The 13,447-nt window shown below is 57.4% G+C and overlaps 2 protein-coding genes across 5 annotated transcripts in view; one reads left to right on the top strand and one right to left on the bottom strand.

Annotated features, from left to right (window-relative positions):
* The first annotated feature begins 552 nt into the window (after window positions 1-552).
* TIMM22 (translocase of inner mitochondrial membrane 22) lies at window positions 553-5,458 on the top strand. Its single transcript, XM_050909206.1, is given in 6 exon segments — window positions 553-631; window positions 775-852; window positions 855-1,160; window positions 1,638-1,834; window positions 2,882-2,954; window positions 4,069-5,458. Coding segments are annotated over 6 exon segments (810 nt in total). The 3' UTR covers window positions 4,146-5,458.
* Window positions 5,459-5,884: 426 nt separating this feature from the next.
* ABR (ABR activator of RhoGEF and GTPase) overlaps window positions 5,885-13,447 on the bottom strand; it is a 32,351-nt gene continuing 24,788 nt past the window's right edge. For all 4 annotated transcript variants that reach the window (XM_050908702.1, XM_050908703.1, XM_050908704.1 and 1 more), the window contains 7 exons: window positions 12,064-12,123; window positions 11,818-11,927; window positions 11,436-11,575; window positions 10,797-10,931; window positions 10,386-10,491; window positions 8,526-8,673; window positions 5,885-8,338 (listed from right to left, as the gene is read on the bottom strand). In XM_050908702.1, coding sequence (XP_050764659.1) covers window positions 8,249-8,338; window positions 8,526-8,673; window positions 10,386-10,491; window positions 10,797-10,931; window positions 11,436-11,575; window positions 11,818-11,927; window positions 12,064-12,123 — 789 coding nt within the window. In that variant the 3' untranslated portion in view covers window positions 5,885-8,248. The remainder of the gene's footprint in view (window positions 8,339-8,525; window positions 8,674-10,385; window positions 10,492-10,796; window positions 10,932-11,435; window positions 11,576-11,817; window positions 11,928-12,063; window positions 12,124-13,447) is intronic.

Genomic DNA, 13,447 nt, shown 5'->3' with positions numbered 1-13,447 from the left:
CACTTGAAGGCTGTTGGGGTAAACCGCAGGCTGCCCGGGCTCCAGTCTCCCCACACGTACAGCTAGCAGCACCTCAGGTGCACCACAGCGCCGAACCACCCCTCCGTGGGGCAAGGGCTTTGCCAGGAGTTGGTCTCTGCACCCGCAACGACTGAGGCACCCGGGCTTGGCGCCCGCCCCGGTTACCGCCGGGATCCACTGCCCTCACCAGAGGGCTGCCCTCGTCCCGGCCGCTCGAGGGATGGCGCGGGGAGAGGCTGCAACCTCCCGCCCCGTCGCAGGACCTGTTGCCCCCAGACACCAGCGCAGCCAGAAGTCAGTCAGGGAGGGGGAACGGCGGGGGGACGGCGCCGACGCCGCGACACCTCAGAGCTTCCCGCCCCCTCCCCGCACCTCAGAGCAGGGCAGAGGGACTCGGTCCCGCACTGCGGCACCTCAGCCTTCCCCCAGCCTGGGGCTGCCCCGGGCGAGGCCGCCGGCCTGCTCCAGCCGGAACCGGAGCCGGAGCCGGAGCCCGAGCCGCGCTCACCTGCCGCCCCGCCGCTCTCGAAGATGCTCCGGCAAACCGGAGCCCTCACCTCACCTGCAGCGGTCCTAACGGCCGCCAGGGGGCTGGCGCGCAGCACGCCGGGTAATGTAGTCCCCGTCAGTCCCAAGGGACTGCCAATCCCGTGAGACGCCGCGCGACCCACCCGCCCCTGTCGCGCCGCGGAGCGTGCCGGGAGTCGTAGTTTTCTGTGAGTGCGCTGCCGCGGGGCACGCTGGGATATGTAGTCACAGCGCGGCGGAGCGCGGCCGGCGCCTGCCCTCAGCGGAACTACAGCTCCCGTGGGCCCCCGCGCGCCGCCACGGCTGCCGGGAGCCGCGTTACCGGCGCCTCGCGTGGGCCGGGGCGCGGTGCCGAGCCGGCGGCGGGTGTCCGAGGCCGGTCATGGCGCCAGTGCCGCCGCCCTCCGCTCCGGGTGGCCCGGAGCCTCCCCCGCCGCCGCTGCAGTACAGCCTGCTGCTGCAGCACCTGGTGGGCGAGCAGCGGCGGCCCCGCGCCTGGGACCCCGCCGCCCTCGGCGGCATCCCCAGCCCGCCCAAGAGCGAGGAGCAGAAGATGGTGGAGCGGGCCATGGAGAGCTGCGCCTTCAAGGCGGCGCTGGCCTGCGTGGGAGGTGCGGCGGGGGCGGTTGAGGGAGCCGGGGAAGGCTGGAGGGACGGGGCGTTAGCGGGGACCGGTGGTCGGGGCAGCCAGCTGTGGGGGCGGTTAGGGAGTGGGGGGGTCCCCGTGGCGTCGGGAAAGGGGTGGATGGCGAAGAGGCTGCAGCACAGGGACCCCCGTGTTTAATTTCCCTCCCTCTAAGCCTCCTCCAGTGTCTGTCACAGGTCCCAGGGAGGGATCTCTGTCTGTCTGCCTTCCTTGCAAAGGAAGAGGTGCTCACAGCCTTTTCTCAGCACAGCAGAGGCTGTCAGCAAGGAGGGTGTCAGCAACAGTGTCTGTAGTATCAAGGGACAGGCCATTTGTGCTCTTGCACTGCCCCTTTCATGCTGCAGCGTTGACAGACAGCGGGAGCGGAGGTGCTCTGGTGCCTGTGGGGAATGTGCTGCTCAAATCCAGCCAAGGTTCATTTTATACTGTTTGTCTTTTACAGGATTTGTTCTGGGAGGTGCATTTGGTATCTTCACAGCTGGCATTGACACCAACGTTGGGTTTGATCCCAAGGATCCATATCGCACACCAACCGCAAAAGAGGTGCTTAAAGATATGGGGCAGCGAGGCATATCCTACGCAAAGAACTTCGCCATTGTGGGCGCCATGTTCTCCTGCACCGAATGTGTGGTAGAATCTGTGAGTAATAACTTCTTAAGCATTGAGAAATGTTTTCTTGTACACTTAATAATCTGTTTTACTAGATCCAAATAAGTATGTATATCCCCTTTGTAATAGGCAAGGGAGTAGGCTAGTTTGTTCTGTTTCTTGGCCGTCAAAGCTTTTCTGCTTTGAGACCTGTCTTCAGAACTGCTGTTCTCTGACAGAATGAGCAGAAGAGCATGCAATAGTAAAGTCCTTTTCAGTTCAAGTCCTGACTGTATTGGCAAGCATAGGCATTACTTTTTAAAACCCTAGCTACAAGTACTTGTTACTTTAAAACATCAAACTGCAAGTTGTAACATGGTAATTTGAGCCTCTAAAATTTCCATATGCAGAAAGGGATCCTTTGATGAAAGTTCTTAAGTAACAGGCCTATTTGCATCTTGCCCCTACAGCAAGAAATGACCTTGTGCAGCTCAGTGGTAGATCTATCATCCATTTTCTTAAATAGGAAAATTAGCCTGTTATGAATTTGAGTACTGCCTTTTAATTGATAGACACAATTATTTCTTAACTCGTCTAGAAGAAAAGTGTTTCTGCTTGCACAATGGAGTGGAACAAAGAGATCTCTGCACTGGTGAAAAACTAGCATGCTCTGGCTATGGAAATAGTACATCTTTGTCAGCAGGGTGCTGTGGCTCTCACCTGTGCTGAGAACCAGGCTGCATGGCCAGGCTCAGTGTTGCACTCACGTAGTTATGGTGCCTTTAAAATCTCTGAGCTGGTGCTAGTGCATAGTGCTGTGTTCTGGGGGCTGTATCAGCTCACCTGAGAACCTTTGCCGTAGCACTGCATTGCACCATATGAATTTGTCTTACCTGTCCTGGTGACCCATTCCTTCCTCTTCTCCTGGCCCTGCAAGTCTTACGTTTGAGAGTGCAGGGGGCCATCTGCTGAGAACAGAGGGAAAAACATCCTCAGCTGAGAAGGGGCTGGAAGGTCATTTAATCTTTCTTGGTATTAGTATAGATACTGAGTGTTTATTCCGTATTTACTTGTTGACTCTGATTTTTAATTCCACAGTATCGTGGAAAGTCAGACTGGAAGAATAGTGTTATTAGCGGCTGCATCACAGGAGGAGCAATCGGCTTCAGAGGTTGGTAGTGCCTGCTATGAACTATTTCTGTGATAAGACTCTAACTTGGTTACGCAGCATGCAGTGTTTTTAATGGAACACACACTACAAATCTCTTTGCATGGGGTTACGGTGATATCAACATGAGAGTGTACTCCAGACTGGCAGAACTGCTCTCTCTATCGCTTTCCTGTCAGCTTGAAAGATATATGTGGGTAGGGAAGGCTTGGTCATGCAGGACAGTGAGATTGGAGGAAAATCAACAGAATTGACTTGAAAGAAAAATCAGGAAATGGTGCTAGCTATCCACACTCCTCTATGGTGTTGTGGGGAGGGAGCCAAAAATACATACTGAGCAACTTTCTGAAGCTACAGCTCTTGTGTTAACAGAGATCTACTTACATATACTATTTCACTGGCAGTAACTCTGTTAATTTGCACAGTGTGTAAAATGTTTTCCTCCTTTCTCATGTAGCAATTCAAACAGACAATTCTATTTAGTTGTAAAAGAGCAGGAGCACTGGGATTTTAGTCCAGCAGGCACTAGTGGGGACTTTGGGAAGCCTTGAGTGCTAACAACATCTGGAGAAAAGTCCCAAGTAGGAAGAGAGCTGCTCTGCTCATTAGAAATATCAAACTTCTCTCACCTCTCATTAAGAAAAAAAACTGTCCATGGAGCATAAAAGAAAAGAAAGTGCTCTTGAAAGTGCTTCTAATTGAGCTTGTTAAGTTGTGTCTGTCCTGGACCTAATCCTCTTAGAGCTTTCAAAGCAGTAGCTGCTCTCCCTATCCCTCCCTAGTCCAACAGCAAAGCCACTTGCAGCGCTCGGATCAGAGCACGCTGAAATCAGCAATGGCCACTGGCGTTTTCTCTTCTATCCCTTGGGGGGAGACTTAGCAACACAGCGCCTGGCCAGTGTGCCGTGCTAGTCCAGCCGTGGTAGTTTTAAGGCCAGTGTGTGCCAGGTTCTCCCCCTGAACCTTGGGCAGTGGTGGTGCCAGTGTTACCTGGCAGCGGACTGCCAGGTTCCTGCGGGTGTAAGCTCTTCAAGCCAGCCCAGCGTAAGCTAGTTACTGGGAAGAAAAATATCTTTCCTATTTTGTCTCATTCTTTCCCACCCTTTTTGCATTGCAGCTGGTTTGAAGGCAGGGGTTATCGGCTGTGGTGGATTTGCCGCTTTCTCCGCTGCAATTGATTACTATCTACGGTAACAGCGGGATCCCTTGGGAGCAAATTTCCCTTTTGTTCCAGAGCTGCTGCTGTTCCAGAGCCTGCATCATGGCAGAAGAACCATCAGGCTTACCTTTCCACTGCCTTTGGAGTCCTGATCAGTGCAAGCTGGATGGTGTTGGCCGCTTTTCCTGAATGACTAACAATAATCTGGCTCTGAGCCCTGGCGTGCTGCTTCAGGCAGACTTGCGGGAGTATGCAAGGATGGAGCCAGGCGCAGTGAGCAGTATCTCCAGGACGGATCAGCTGACTGTCAGTTTCCAGGAAACAAGCCTGGACTCTGAGCTTTTTCGATCCTTTGGGTCTGATTTTGATTAAGTCTGTTGCTAGCATCAAAAGAGGCAGGAGCACAATCTTCAAAAAGAAATGCAGTGATTTAGGTTACCGTGTATTTGAATGTGCTGCAAGTGTTTAACAGTTATCAGTTTGCAGCTTGCTACTCTGTTGAGGAGAGGTAAAATCCTGTGGAGAAATAAATTTGTTCCAGGCTTTTCTTAAAATACCAGCTGAAGACAAACCACCATCTGTACAACTTGTCTTATTTCAAGTACAGAGATGAGAGCCAGATTTCTTTACCATGTCTTAAAGGGAAAAGCAAAAAGGAATCCTTAGCCTTAGAACCGTGTGGTTACTGGCAGATGAACAAAACAGTTTAAGGGGAAAAAAAGAGATTGTTGCAGAAGTATAATTCTCTGTAGCCACTTGGCTAGCCTGATTTAACCTCGCTGTGGGAGTACAAATAATCTTGCTACTGCTTTAACTGCCACAGGCTCACACCATTAGTTCCAGCAGTTTGACAGTGAGACTAGAAAGCAGAGTTGTGAGAATAAACCCCTGTTAGGTAACTGGGCATTCACTCTAGCACACGTGTTTCCCATCACATCCCTGTACCACCTCGGAGTGCCCTAGTGTTACACTGGGGGAACTGAAGTGTTATTTCTGCATAACATTGGTACTGAAGTCAAAACATCTGTTCATTAGCTCAGGGAGCTGCTCCCTTTTTGATTTGCGTTCATATTAGCCCTCTTGCTCTTCTAACTGAGCTCTGTTCTCAGACCTCGGGTTAATTTTTATACTCAGAATAGTTTAGGCTGATTTTAACCTTCATTGAGCCAGTCCGCAAGGGCAAACACCCACCCTCATCTTTTTGAGGCAGCAGGATTTCAGATTCAGTGCACCCACCTAATAGGGGTTCTCCCACCCACTTCCCCTCCTTTGCACCCACGGTTTGACATCCCTGAATGGTGACAGCACTTGCTTACCTGGAAGAGCAATACTAGCAGGGTGGTTTGGCTGATACGGTGGTCAGTGGTCAGTTTGGAGGCATATTGTCTCCCGTTCCCACATGGAAAGAAGTGGGGATACAGGACCATGTGATCTATCAATCAATCAGATGAGGTTTCCAGATTGCCTGATGTCCCTTGCTGTGCCTGTTCAGTATCCTCAGGCCAGAAGCTGTGCAAGTCAGCTGAATTTCAAGCTTGAGTAATTCTGGGCTGATTAAACGGGCTGGCTCCAGACAGTCCAGTTTTTTTCCTCCAGAATGTACTGAAATGCAAGGATGTAGCCCAAACCATAAGATGTCTCTTAAAAGATTGCCTGGCACAATGCCTGTGCTTATACCACTGGCTTGAAGTGCATAGCAAGATTTCCACGACAAAAAGAGAAGCAGCTGTGATGCCAAGGTGATCAGTTAGTGCAAAGAGCAAGACCACAGGGCTCCTTTTGTGCAAATGTTGGGGCTTTGCATTTTTATTAACACTTTTTTTTTCTCCTCACATGGTTTACAGCCATTTAAAGTTTATAATCTACAGAAGTTGAAACAGAACACAAACAAAAATATATCCTTAACAACTTTTGAAAGTCAAATATTAATTAACAGTTCTATTCTACCTGTAGCTGCAAGAGTCCACCCCCCTCTTTTCCTTCCTGTAGGGACAAGCAAAAGCCAGTCATGGGGACGGCCGCAGCCTGTTGTGCCGGGGCTGTGTGGCCCGGGCCTCCAGCCACTGTTGCACGGGGGGATTTGGCTGTAGAGTCTCCATCTGGAATGACAGTATCGTGGACAGAGACTTGGACACATGTAACAAATCAGACACACACAGGGATCCGTTGTGCAGTCAGATCTAAAACTCGGCCTCCTTACTGGGTGCAGGGCCAAGACAGACGCCTGGTTATTTTCTGCAATGCTGTTTCCCTTCTGTTTAGCTGGTAGTCAAGAGGAGCAGGGTCTGGAGTGTGAGCCCTTTAGAGGGGGACTGAAAGACCTCCCCTCCTTTAGTTGCTTTGCTGGTGCGGGGCCGGCAGGTGCTGCCTTCCCCGGGGAAGGTGGGCTTGGGACATACCTGGTGCATCGGTGGCAGGCGGCCGGGCTCTACCTGGAACAGTCTGTTAGTCGGGAGGGTAAAGGCAATGCCGCTGTTAGCAGGGATACGCTTGGTCACTTTGCATCCATCTCCATTTGGCACAGGAGAGCACAGGGCCAACGCAATCGGGGAGGTGGGGGCTTTTCCCACGAGAACATGGACTCGGCTCACAGAGCGAAAGGTTTCATGTCCCAACAGGTACCAGCACCTACCTGCGAGTGTGGGAGGGTGGGGGACATACTGGGAGCCAGGCATTCCGGCAGCCGGAGCACAGCCTGGCAGCAAGCGCAGGCATGCGGCCGTCCTGCCTTGGGACATGGCGTGACAACTCCAGCTATCAGCCTGGGGGTCAAAAACTGGAGCCACTAACTAAAACGGACCTGAGCTGGCCAGGCGCGGCTAACCCAGCAGCAACTGCTTTGTGAGAAAGAGAAAACAAAGCACTTCTGCCTTCGGTAGTGAGGGCCACGAAGGCTTTCCTCCTCCCGCCCCTCTGTGCTGGTTTCCAGGCTGGGTGACCGTCCAGCTGCTGCAGAGCACTCGCCTCCAGCAGCCTGGCTGGCACCGAGGCAGGGCCATGTGCTGCCATTTGCCCGGTGCCCAGGGCAGCGGGGAAGGCCAAGGAGGGAAACAAAAGCCTCCCCATTCTTGTGGCCACGGCCGGAACTCTGATGCCTGGGCAGGCTCTGCCGCACGGTGCAGCCAGCATCGGCAATCCTTGTGGCAGCGCTGGGCTGGCAGGGACGTGCGTGCCTCGCTACGGCAGAGATACGGGTGTACGGAAACGGCAGGGACCCTGTTCCCCTCCCTGCCAGGGCTTGCTGGGGAAATTGTGGGATCCACATGCCCTGATGGGACCCCATCGGTGCCAGAGCACAGACCTGGGGTCAGCCCATGGTGGAGGAAGCAGACCTGCCCGGCTGGCCATCCCTCAAGCCTGCCGTGGATCGAGACCAGCACAGCACCTCTCGCTCCAGCCTTGTGTGATGGGTTACCCCAAAACGCTACTTGGAGGCGAGATACAGCGAGGGAAGTAACCGCCACGCTACACGCACACAGGCAAAGCACAGGATAAGGGCTGTAGAGGGGACTGGCCTGAAAGCACCCAGAAGAGACGTGGTGAGGAGGAAGCAGCACCCCGCTCCTCTGCTCTCGTGGTTGCAGGTTTGCTCAGGCCAGAGCAGGATCCAGGCACGGGGTCCAACGTTTGCGCAGGCAGCAAGCCAAAGCAGAGCTGGTTGTCACCGTCACCGGGGAGGGAAGCCTGTGAGCTTCCAGCCTCTGAAGCTAGCCGGTGCTGCACATGCAGGCGTAGGGCAGGGGAGCTGGGCAGCGAAACAGGCACTCGTGGGACGCTGCAGGCTTCGAGCTGGGCAAGACGAGAGGTGCCTGGTAGGAGTGAGCAGGCAGAATGGAGTCCAGGAGAAAACTAGCCAAGGGAGAAACCTGTGTCCACAGCCCTTGTCAGTCACTACCTCTTCTGTTGAACAAATATACATAAAAACAATTCTTGAACACAAGAAGGGACATAAGACACGACTACTTTACAGAGAGGCACGGCGCCTGGGGTGGGACCGGGCCACTGGTACGCAATTGTACAGGAGCTGCAGGCGGCACCGTCCTGGGTCCGGGCCGGTCTCCCTGGGGGGCTGCGATCCAGTCCATGTCCCCCAGCAGGGAGCTGGGAGTGTTTGCAGCTGGTGCCTTCTCCCTGCAGGCTACACGTCCGTGGAGAAGTAAAGTGTGTTGCGTTTCAGCTCAGTGAAGGAGATGGGAGGATGCTGCAGGTAGTAGAGAAGGACCTGGACCTGTAGCAGGCAAATGGGGGGTGTTAGGCCAGAAAGGGGTAGAGCTGCCACCTCCCAGCTTGTCCCTGTGCAGCCACATCCAGCAAAGAGTGACAAATCTACCCAGACAGGCAGGTAAATCCCTCCGCTCCCAACCCCAGGAGTGCTGGTGTGGGCTGCAGCCCCACGCTGCCAGCACGGCTCTTACCTGGGCCATCACATCGTGGGACCAGATGTCGGAGGCCAGGGTGAGGTGTCCCTTGCTCTCCCCCTCTGAGGGTCTCAGCAGTGTCGGCCCAAAGACCGTGGCCAGGTTGTGGAGAGACATTTTGTTGATAGGCTCCTTTTCAGCTACCCTGTGGGGTACAGGGAGAGAGGGAGCGTGAGCCCCTCATGCTGTTCTCCCGGAGCAGGACAACCGTGGGGCAACGTCGGGGGGCGAGTGCTGGTCTCCCTTCTCCCAGACCTGGCAGGGCACCTCCGGCTTGCCATTGCTCTTCACGGCCCTCAGCAAACCCAGGTGCAGGGCAGGGAGCTCTGCCCCCTTCATGGCCTCTGCTGGAGCCGCTGGGCCTGGCCGGGAGCCCCGGGTGTGATGTGGCAGCGACCAAGCCCTTGCTTGCTTATGTGCTGCGGGGCCTCCACCCTTCCCGGGCCCTGGCAGGGTACGGGGAGCTCCGCACCAGCCCGCACCTCCCCGCACCCACGCCCCCCAAGGCTCCCTACCCCTCAGACCCTGTGGGACCCCAGCCAGCCTGCATCGAGGGAACCAGGGCCACGACATTGCCATGTTAGGAGGCAGCTGTGCTCCCGGCACAGGCTGCACGGTTGAGCCCCGGCCAGGGGAGCAGATGTGGGAACTGGCTGTGCCCGGTTCTCAGGATGGAAATGGATTTTTCCTTCCCCACCCCCCAGCATCAATCACTTTTTCTGTTTGGTTTTAGCCAAACCAGAGAAAAAAAAAAGCTTCATGATGCAAGTAACATGAGCCGTCAGCCCCGGTCCCAAACTTGTGGCCAGCTCTGGCCAGGCACTGTGTGCTGCACCACTGCCCTGCCCACAGCCCTGTGCCCTCCATGGGTTTTGGGCCCCCAGCGAACCCCAGAACTGTCCGTCCCCAGGTTCAGATGGGCTTCATCTGGGCCAAGATAAAGCCCAGCAAACCACGCATTGCTGCAGTCGCGCCAGGATGAGCGACACGGTGCATCACCTGCAGCTTTGGGACATGTCCGCAGAGCTGACCGTCTCTGGGTCTTGGCCACCCACTGCAGACAAGTTACAGGGATTACTGCACCTTGTTTTGCAGGGACTACTGCTGGACTGGTGGGAAGGGCCGCAGCACTCAGTTTTCCCACTAAGGGGGACACCGCACAGCTCCCAATTGATTCCCCGTCCTGCGCCGAGGCCAGCTGCTCCCCGCAGAGAGCTTGTCCAACCAGCTGCACACCGGCTGCGGCAGCCAAGAGCTGCATCTTGCCAGAGGACGTCTGCTCCCTGCAGAGCTGACCCGCATCAACGGCTGTGTGCTGCACAGTCCCCGCTGGCACCGTGGCCGGTGGCCCTGGGGCGCCGGGGGCTGCTCTGTGGGGCAGAATGGCTCCAGGATCCCACCAACATCCTACAGGGCCCGCGGAGAGGAGCCGTGGGAAGCCAACACCGACATCAGCCAAAGGGACTCATGGCGTGCCAGGTCCGAGCCTGAACAGGCTGCAGCCTGGCCAGGACCGTGGCAAATGCACCGGAGCCTGGGGAGATGGGGCAGGTGGGACACACCTCGGGCTGCACCCTCTTGGAGGGGCTGGGAGGGAAAGGGCCACTCTGCCGCTTGCCCAACACCGAGTCACTGTTGCTTACCCCGGCTGCCGCCCGCAGCCCTGCTCTGCACCAGCACAGCACCATCTGCCTCCAGTTCGGGATCAGCCCGTGGCCACGCAGGCACCATAGGAATCAGACAGTGGCTCTAACACTGCTCATGTCCCATCCCCACAGCAAAGCGGTGAGACAGACCCGTCCTGCACCTCCCGCCTGCGCTGGGTGGCCCCCCGGGAGCCGCAAGCCGAGCCATTACCTTTTCAAGTGCTCCAGCAGGAAGAGGAAGGTGATGAGGTTGGGGTCAGGCAGTGAGCGGAGAAGGTGCATCATGCAGTTCTCCTTGGCAGCAGGATCTGAGAGGGCTGGAGACAAGGAGGGAGAGGGCTCAGGACAGAGGCTGGTGATATTTTGTGCAGCAGCAGGACCCACCGTGGCCAGATGCCTCCCGGCAGCCAGTGCATGAGCGGCTGGCCCTGCCCCATAGGGCTCTGCCTGCACCCTGGGGAGCAGCACCACGAGCCCCGAGCTGGCCTGGAGCCAGCAAGGACAGCCAGGACCGAGTGGGCTGAGCTGGGAAGGACCCGCGGGAGTCTCCCATCCCAGAGCAGGCAATGCCAAACAGAGCCACCCTTGGGCACCCACTCCTTCCCCACCCCCGAGCCCTTACCGATCCCCTCCATGAAGGCGGGGTAGAGTCTGTCAGTGAGGAGGGGCTCGGGCAGCTCGCGGAAGTACAGCTTCAGCGTGCCGGCGATGGCATTGATGTCCATGTCACTCAGCATGACCAGGATGTCCTTGTTATCTGTCCAGAGAGCACCCACATGTGACGCCTCCTGCACCGCCTTCCTCTCTGGGTCTCAACCCCCCGTCTCACCCCAGCTATCTGGGCAGGCTGCTGGCCGGAGGGCAGGGACAGCACCGCCGCATCCACAGCCCCATTTAGCCAGGCTGGAGGTGGGAAGAGCCGAGCGGTTCCTGCCTGGCTGGGCAACGGGACGCGGAATAATTTGCAAATCCATTTGCAACATTGCCCTGACTCAGTGTCTCCCAGGAGCCAGCCAGGCGCGGCAGCAGCTCAGAGACATCAAGGCACAAACAAGGCTGGGACCTCTGGGCGTTTGCTTTCCCAGCTACACCCTCCTCCTCGCCCCCAGCCCCTTCCTGGGCACGCCGGCACCTTTTGCACACATGCAGTGCAATAACCAGACCCTGGGCTTGCAGGGCAGGGGACCAGGGGCGTCTCGGTGCCTGTGAACCCTCCCAGGGGAACATGACACAAAGGGTGGCCGTCCCCCAGGACACTCACTTGCATCGAAGACAGCTTTCAATGCCTGGATGTCAGTGGCGACGCCAGAGATCCTGTAGATGCCAACCTCTTCGATGCCCCTCTTCTCCACCTCCTCAATGCACTGGCGCACGATGTAAGGCACCTTGGAGCGCTCACGCCTGTCTCGGAAAGCGGAGCCGTGAGCAAAGATTCCCAGAGAACCCCGCAGTGGCCAGCCCAGCCCTGCAAACCCTGGGCCAGGGGCAGGACAGGCATGCCGGGTGGTAAGGATGGGGCTAGGACAAGTCCCCAGCAGAGAGCAAAAGCTGAGCATTCCGGCGTTGGTGGGAGCAAGGGGACATGGTGCAACCCCACACCCACAGGGACCGGAGCAGATCAGCCCCCGCAGCCCTGCACGTACTTTGTCACAACGCTGATTTTGACCCCGAAGACACCGGTCTGCTTTTTGGACGGGGTCCTCTTCAGGCTCATGTCTCTGCTTGTGAACTTCATGGAGAACTCCACCTTGATCTGCGAGAGACAGGGGGTGAGTCCCAGCAGCCTGGCCCTGGCCCGTCACCTCCGCATCACATGAAGGCACAGCACAGCCCTAGGGAAGGGGCTGCGATCAAAGCGAGGGGCTGTGGGTCCCCGTGGCCCCGCTTACCCCGTTCATCTCAATCACGTCCATGTGCCAGTTCTTCGTCTGCACGGCCTGTGGGTCCAGCTGTGGGGAGAAATGGTGCGTGAGCTCCACGGGGACGCAGCCCCATGCCAGCCCCGCTGCTGCCCCAGCCTGGTGGCCCCCGAAGCCCCCAACCCGCAGACAGCATGAGGCGTGGGACGTGCTCTTCTCTGGCAACATGCTGCCCACAGCAAAAGGATGGAGGGGGGAAGGTCTGGAGTCCCTCTGGCCATGCCCTTAAGCCGGGTGGGCTCAGCCTCCCTGCCCTGTCATCCCCCCCCGAGCCCCTGCGAGGCAGCACTTTAACCCACACCCGAGCGGCAAGAAACTTCCAAGAAATCAGGACTATTTCAAGCAGCAGCTTGATGAAACAGAACTAGGGCAGCGTTCTCCATGCACAAAAACAACGTCTCGCCATAGCCAAGGCTATTTATAACCCCTGGGAATGACGGGCTCTGCTATTTCTGGCTTTGGGGCTAGCGGGGGACTCGGTGATGCTGCCCCAGTGCCTGGCCGCTGCGGCAAGGTGCTGGCATTCCCAAGGCCCCGGCACACGCTGTGGTGGGTGCCGGGCCCCAGGCTGGGCAGAGGCAAGTGCAGTTGCCTTTTGGGGCTTTTCAGTCCCCAGCTGGTGGTATTGATCTGGCCCCATCGATCCCTGTAATGCACGGGGTAGGCAGCGGGGCAGAGCCTGGCACTAATGTCCCCTTGGGGAAGGGGATGGGATGTGGGAGCTGGCAGGGGCTGGTGGGGGCTCCCAGGCCTGCGTGCATGCAGCTGCCAGGCGAGGCTCGTGCCAAGCACGCGGGGTCATTCCTCAAGGACATGGGAGTTTCCTACAGCTGCTGGGTTGGGAGATGCTCCGGGCGAGCGCAAAGATGTCCAGAGCTGCTGCTCCGGCCACAGAGCTGCCATTCCCCTGCCCCAGCCTCTGGCTGCCTGTGAAGCCACTGCACATCATGATGGGGGGGACGCTGGGGTCCCTCATGTCCCTTCTTGCATACCAAGACCCCACGCTCCCGAGGACACGCTCAAGCTGCTCTGGCTCTCGGCACAGACCCAGGACCGTGGCATTGCCCCACGCCCAGCCCTGTGCCACAGTGAGCCCGAGCAGCTCCTCGGCGACCGCAGTGCCACGGGAAACACTGCGGTCTCCAGCACGGTCCAGGAATGGCTTCTGACGTGGAGCCCTCCCTGGCGCTCCAGCCCGGCACACAGGAGAGCCCAGCGAGCGCCACGCCGCCTCCTCCCTGCCAGCCCTGCGGCTGCTGGGAACGGCAGCGGGGGGAGCGGGAGGAGGAGGAGGAAGGCTGCAGCTGCCCTGGGCTCCCGTGGGGCCCTGCAGCAGGTTTGGACACCAGGATCA

The sequence above is a fragment of the Gymnogyps californianus genome, chromosome 20, assembly GCF_018139145.2.
Source record: "Gymnogyps californianus isolate 813 chromosome 20, ASM1813914v2, whole genome shotgun sequence".
Taxonomy (NCBI): domain Eukaryota; kingdom Metazoa; phylum Chordata; class Aves; order Accipitriformes; family Cathartidae; genus Gymnogyps; species Gymnogyps californianus.
The sequence above is the reverse complement of the archived record's forward strand: the minus strand, read 5'-3'. Positions and strand labels throughout refer to the sequence as shown.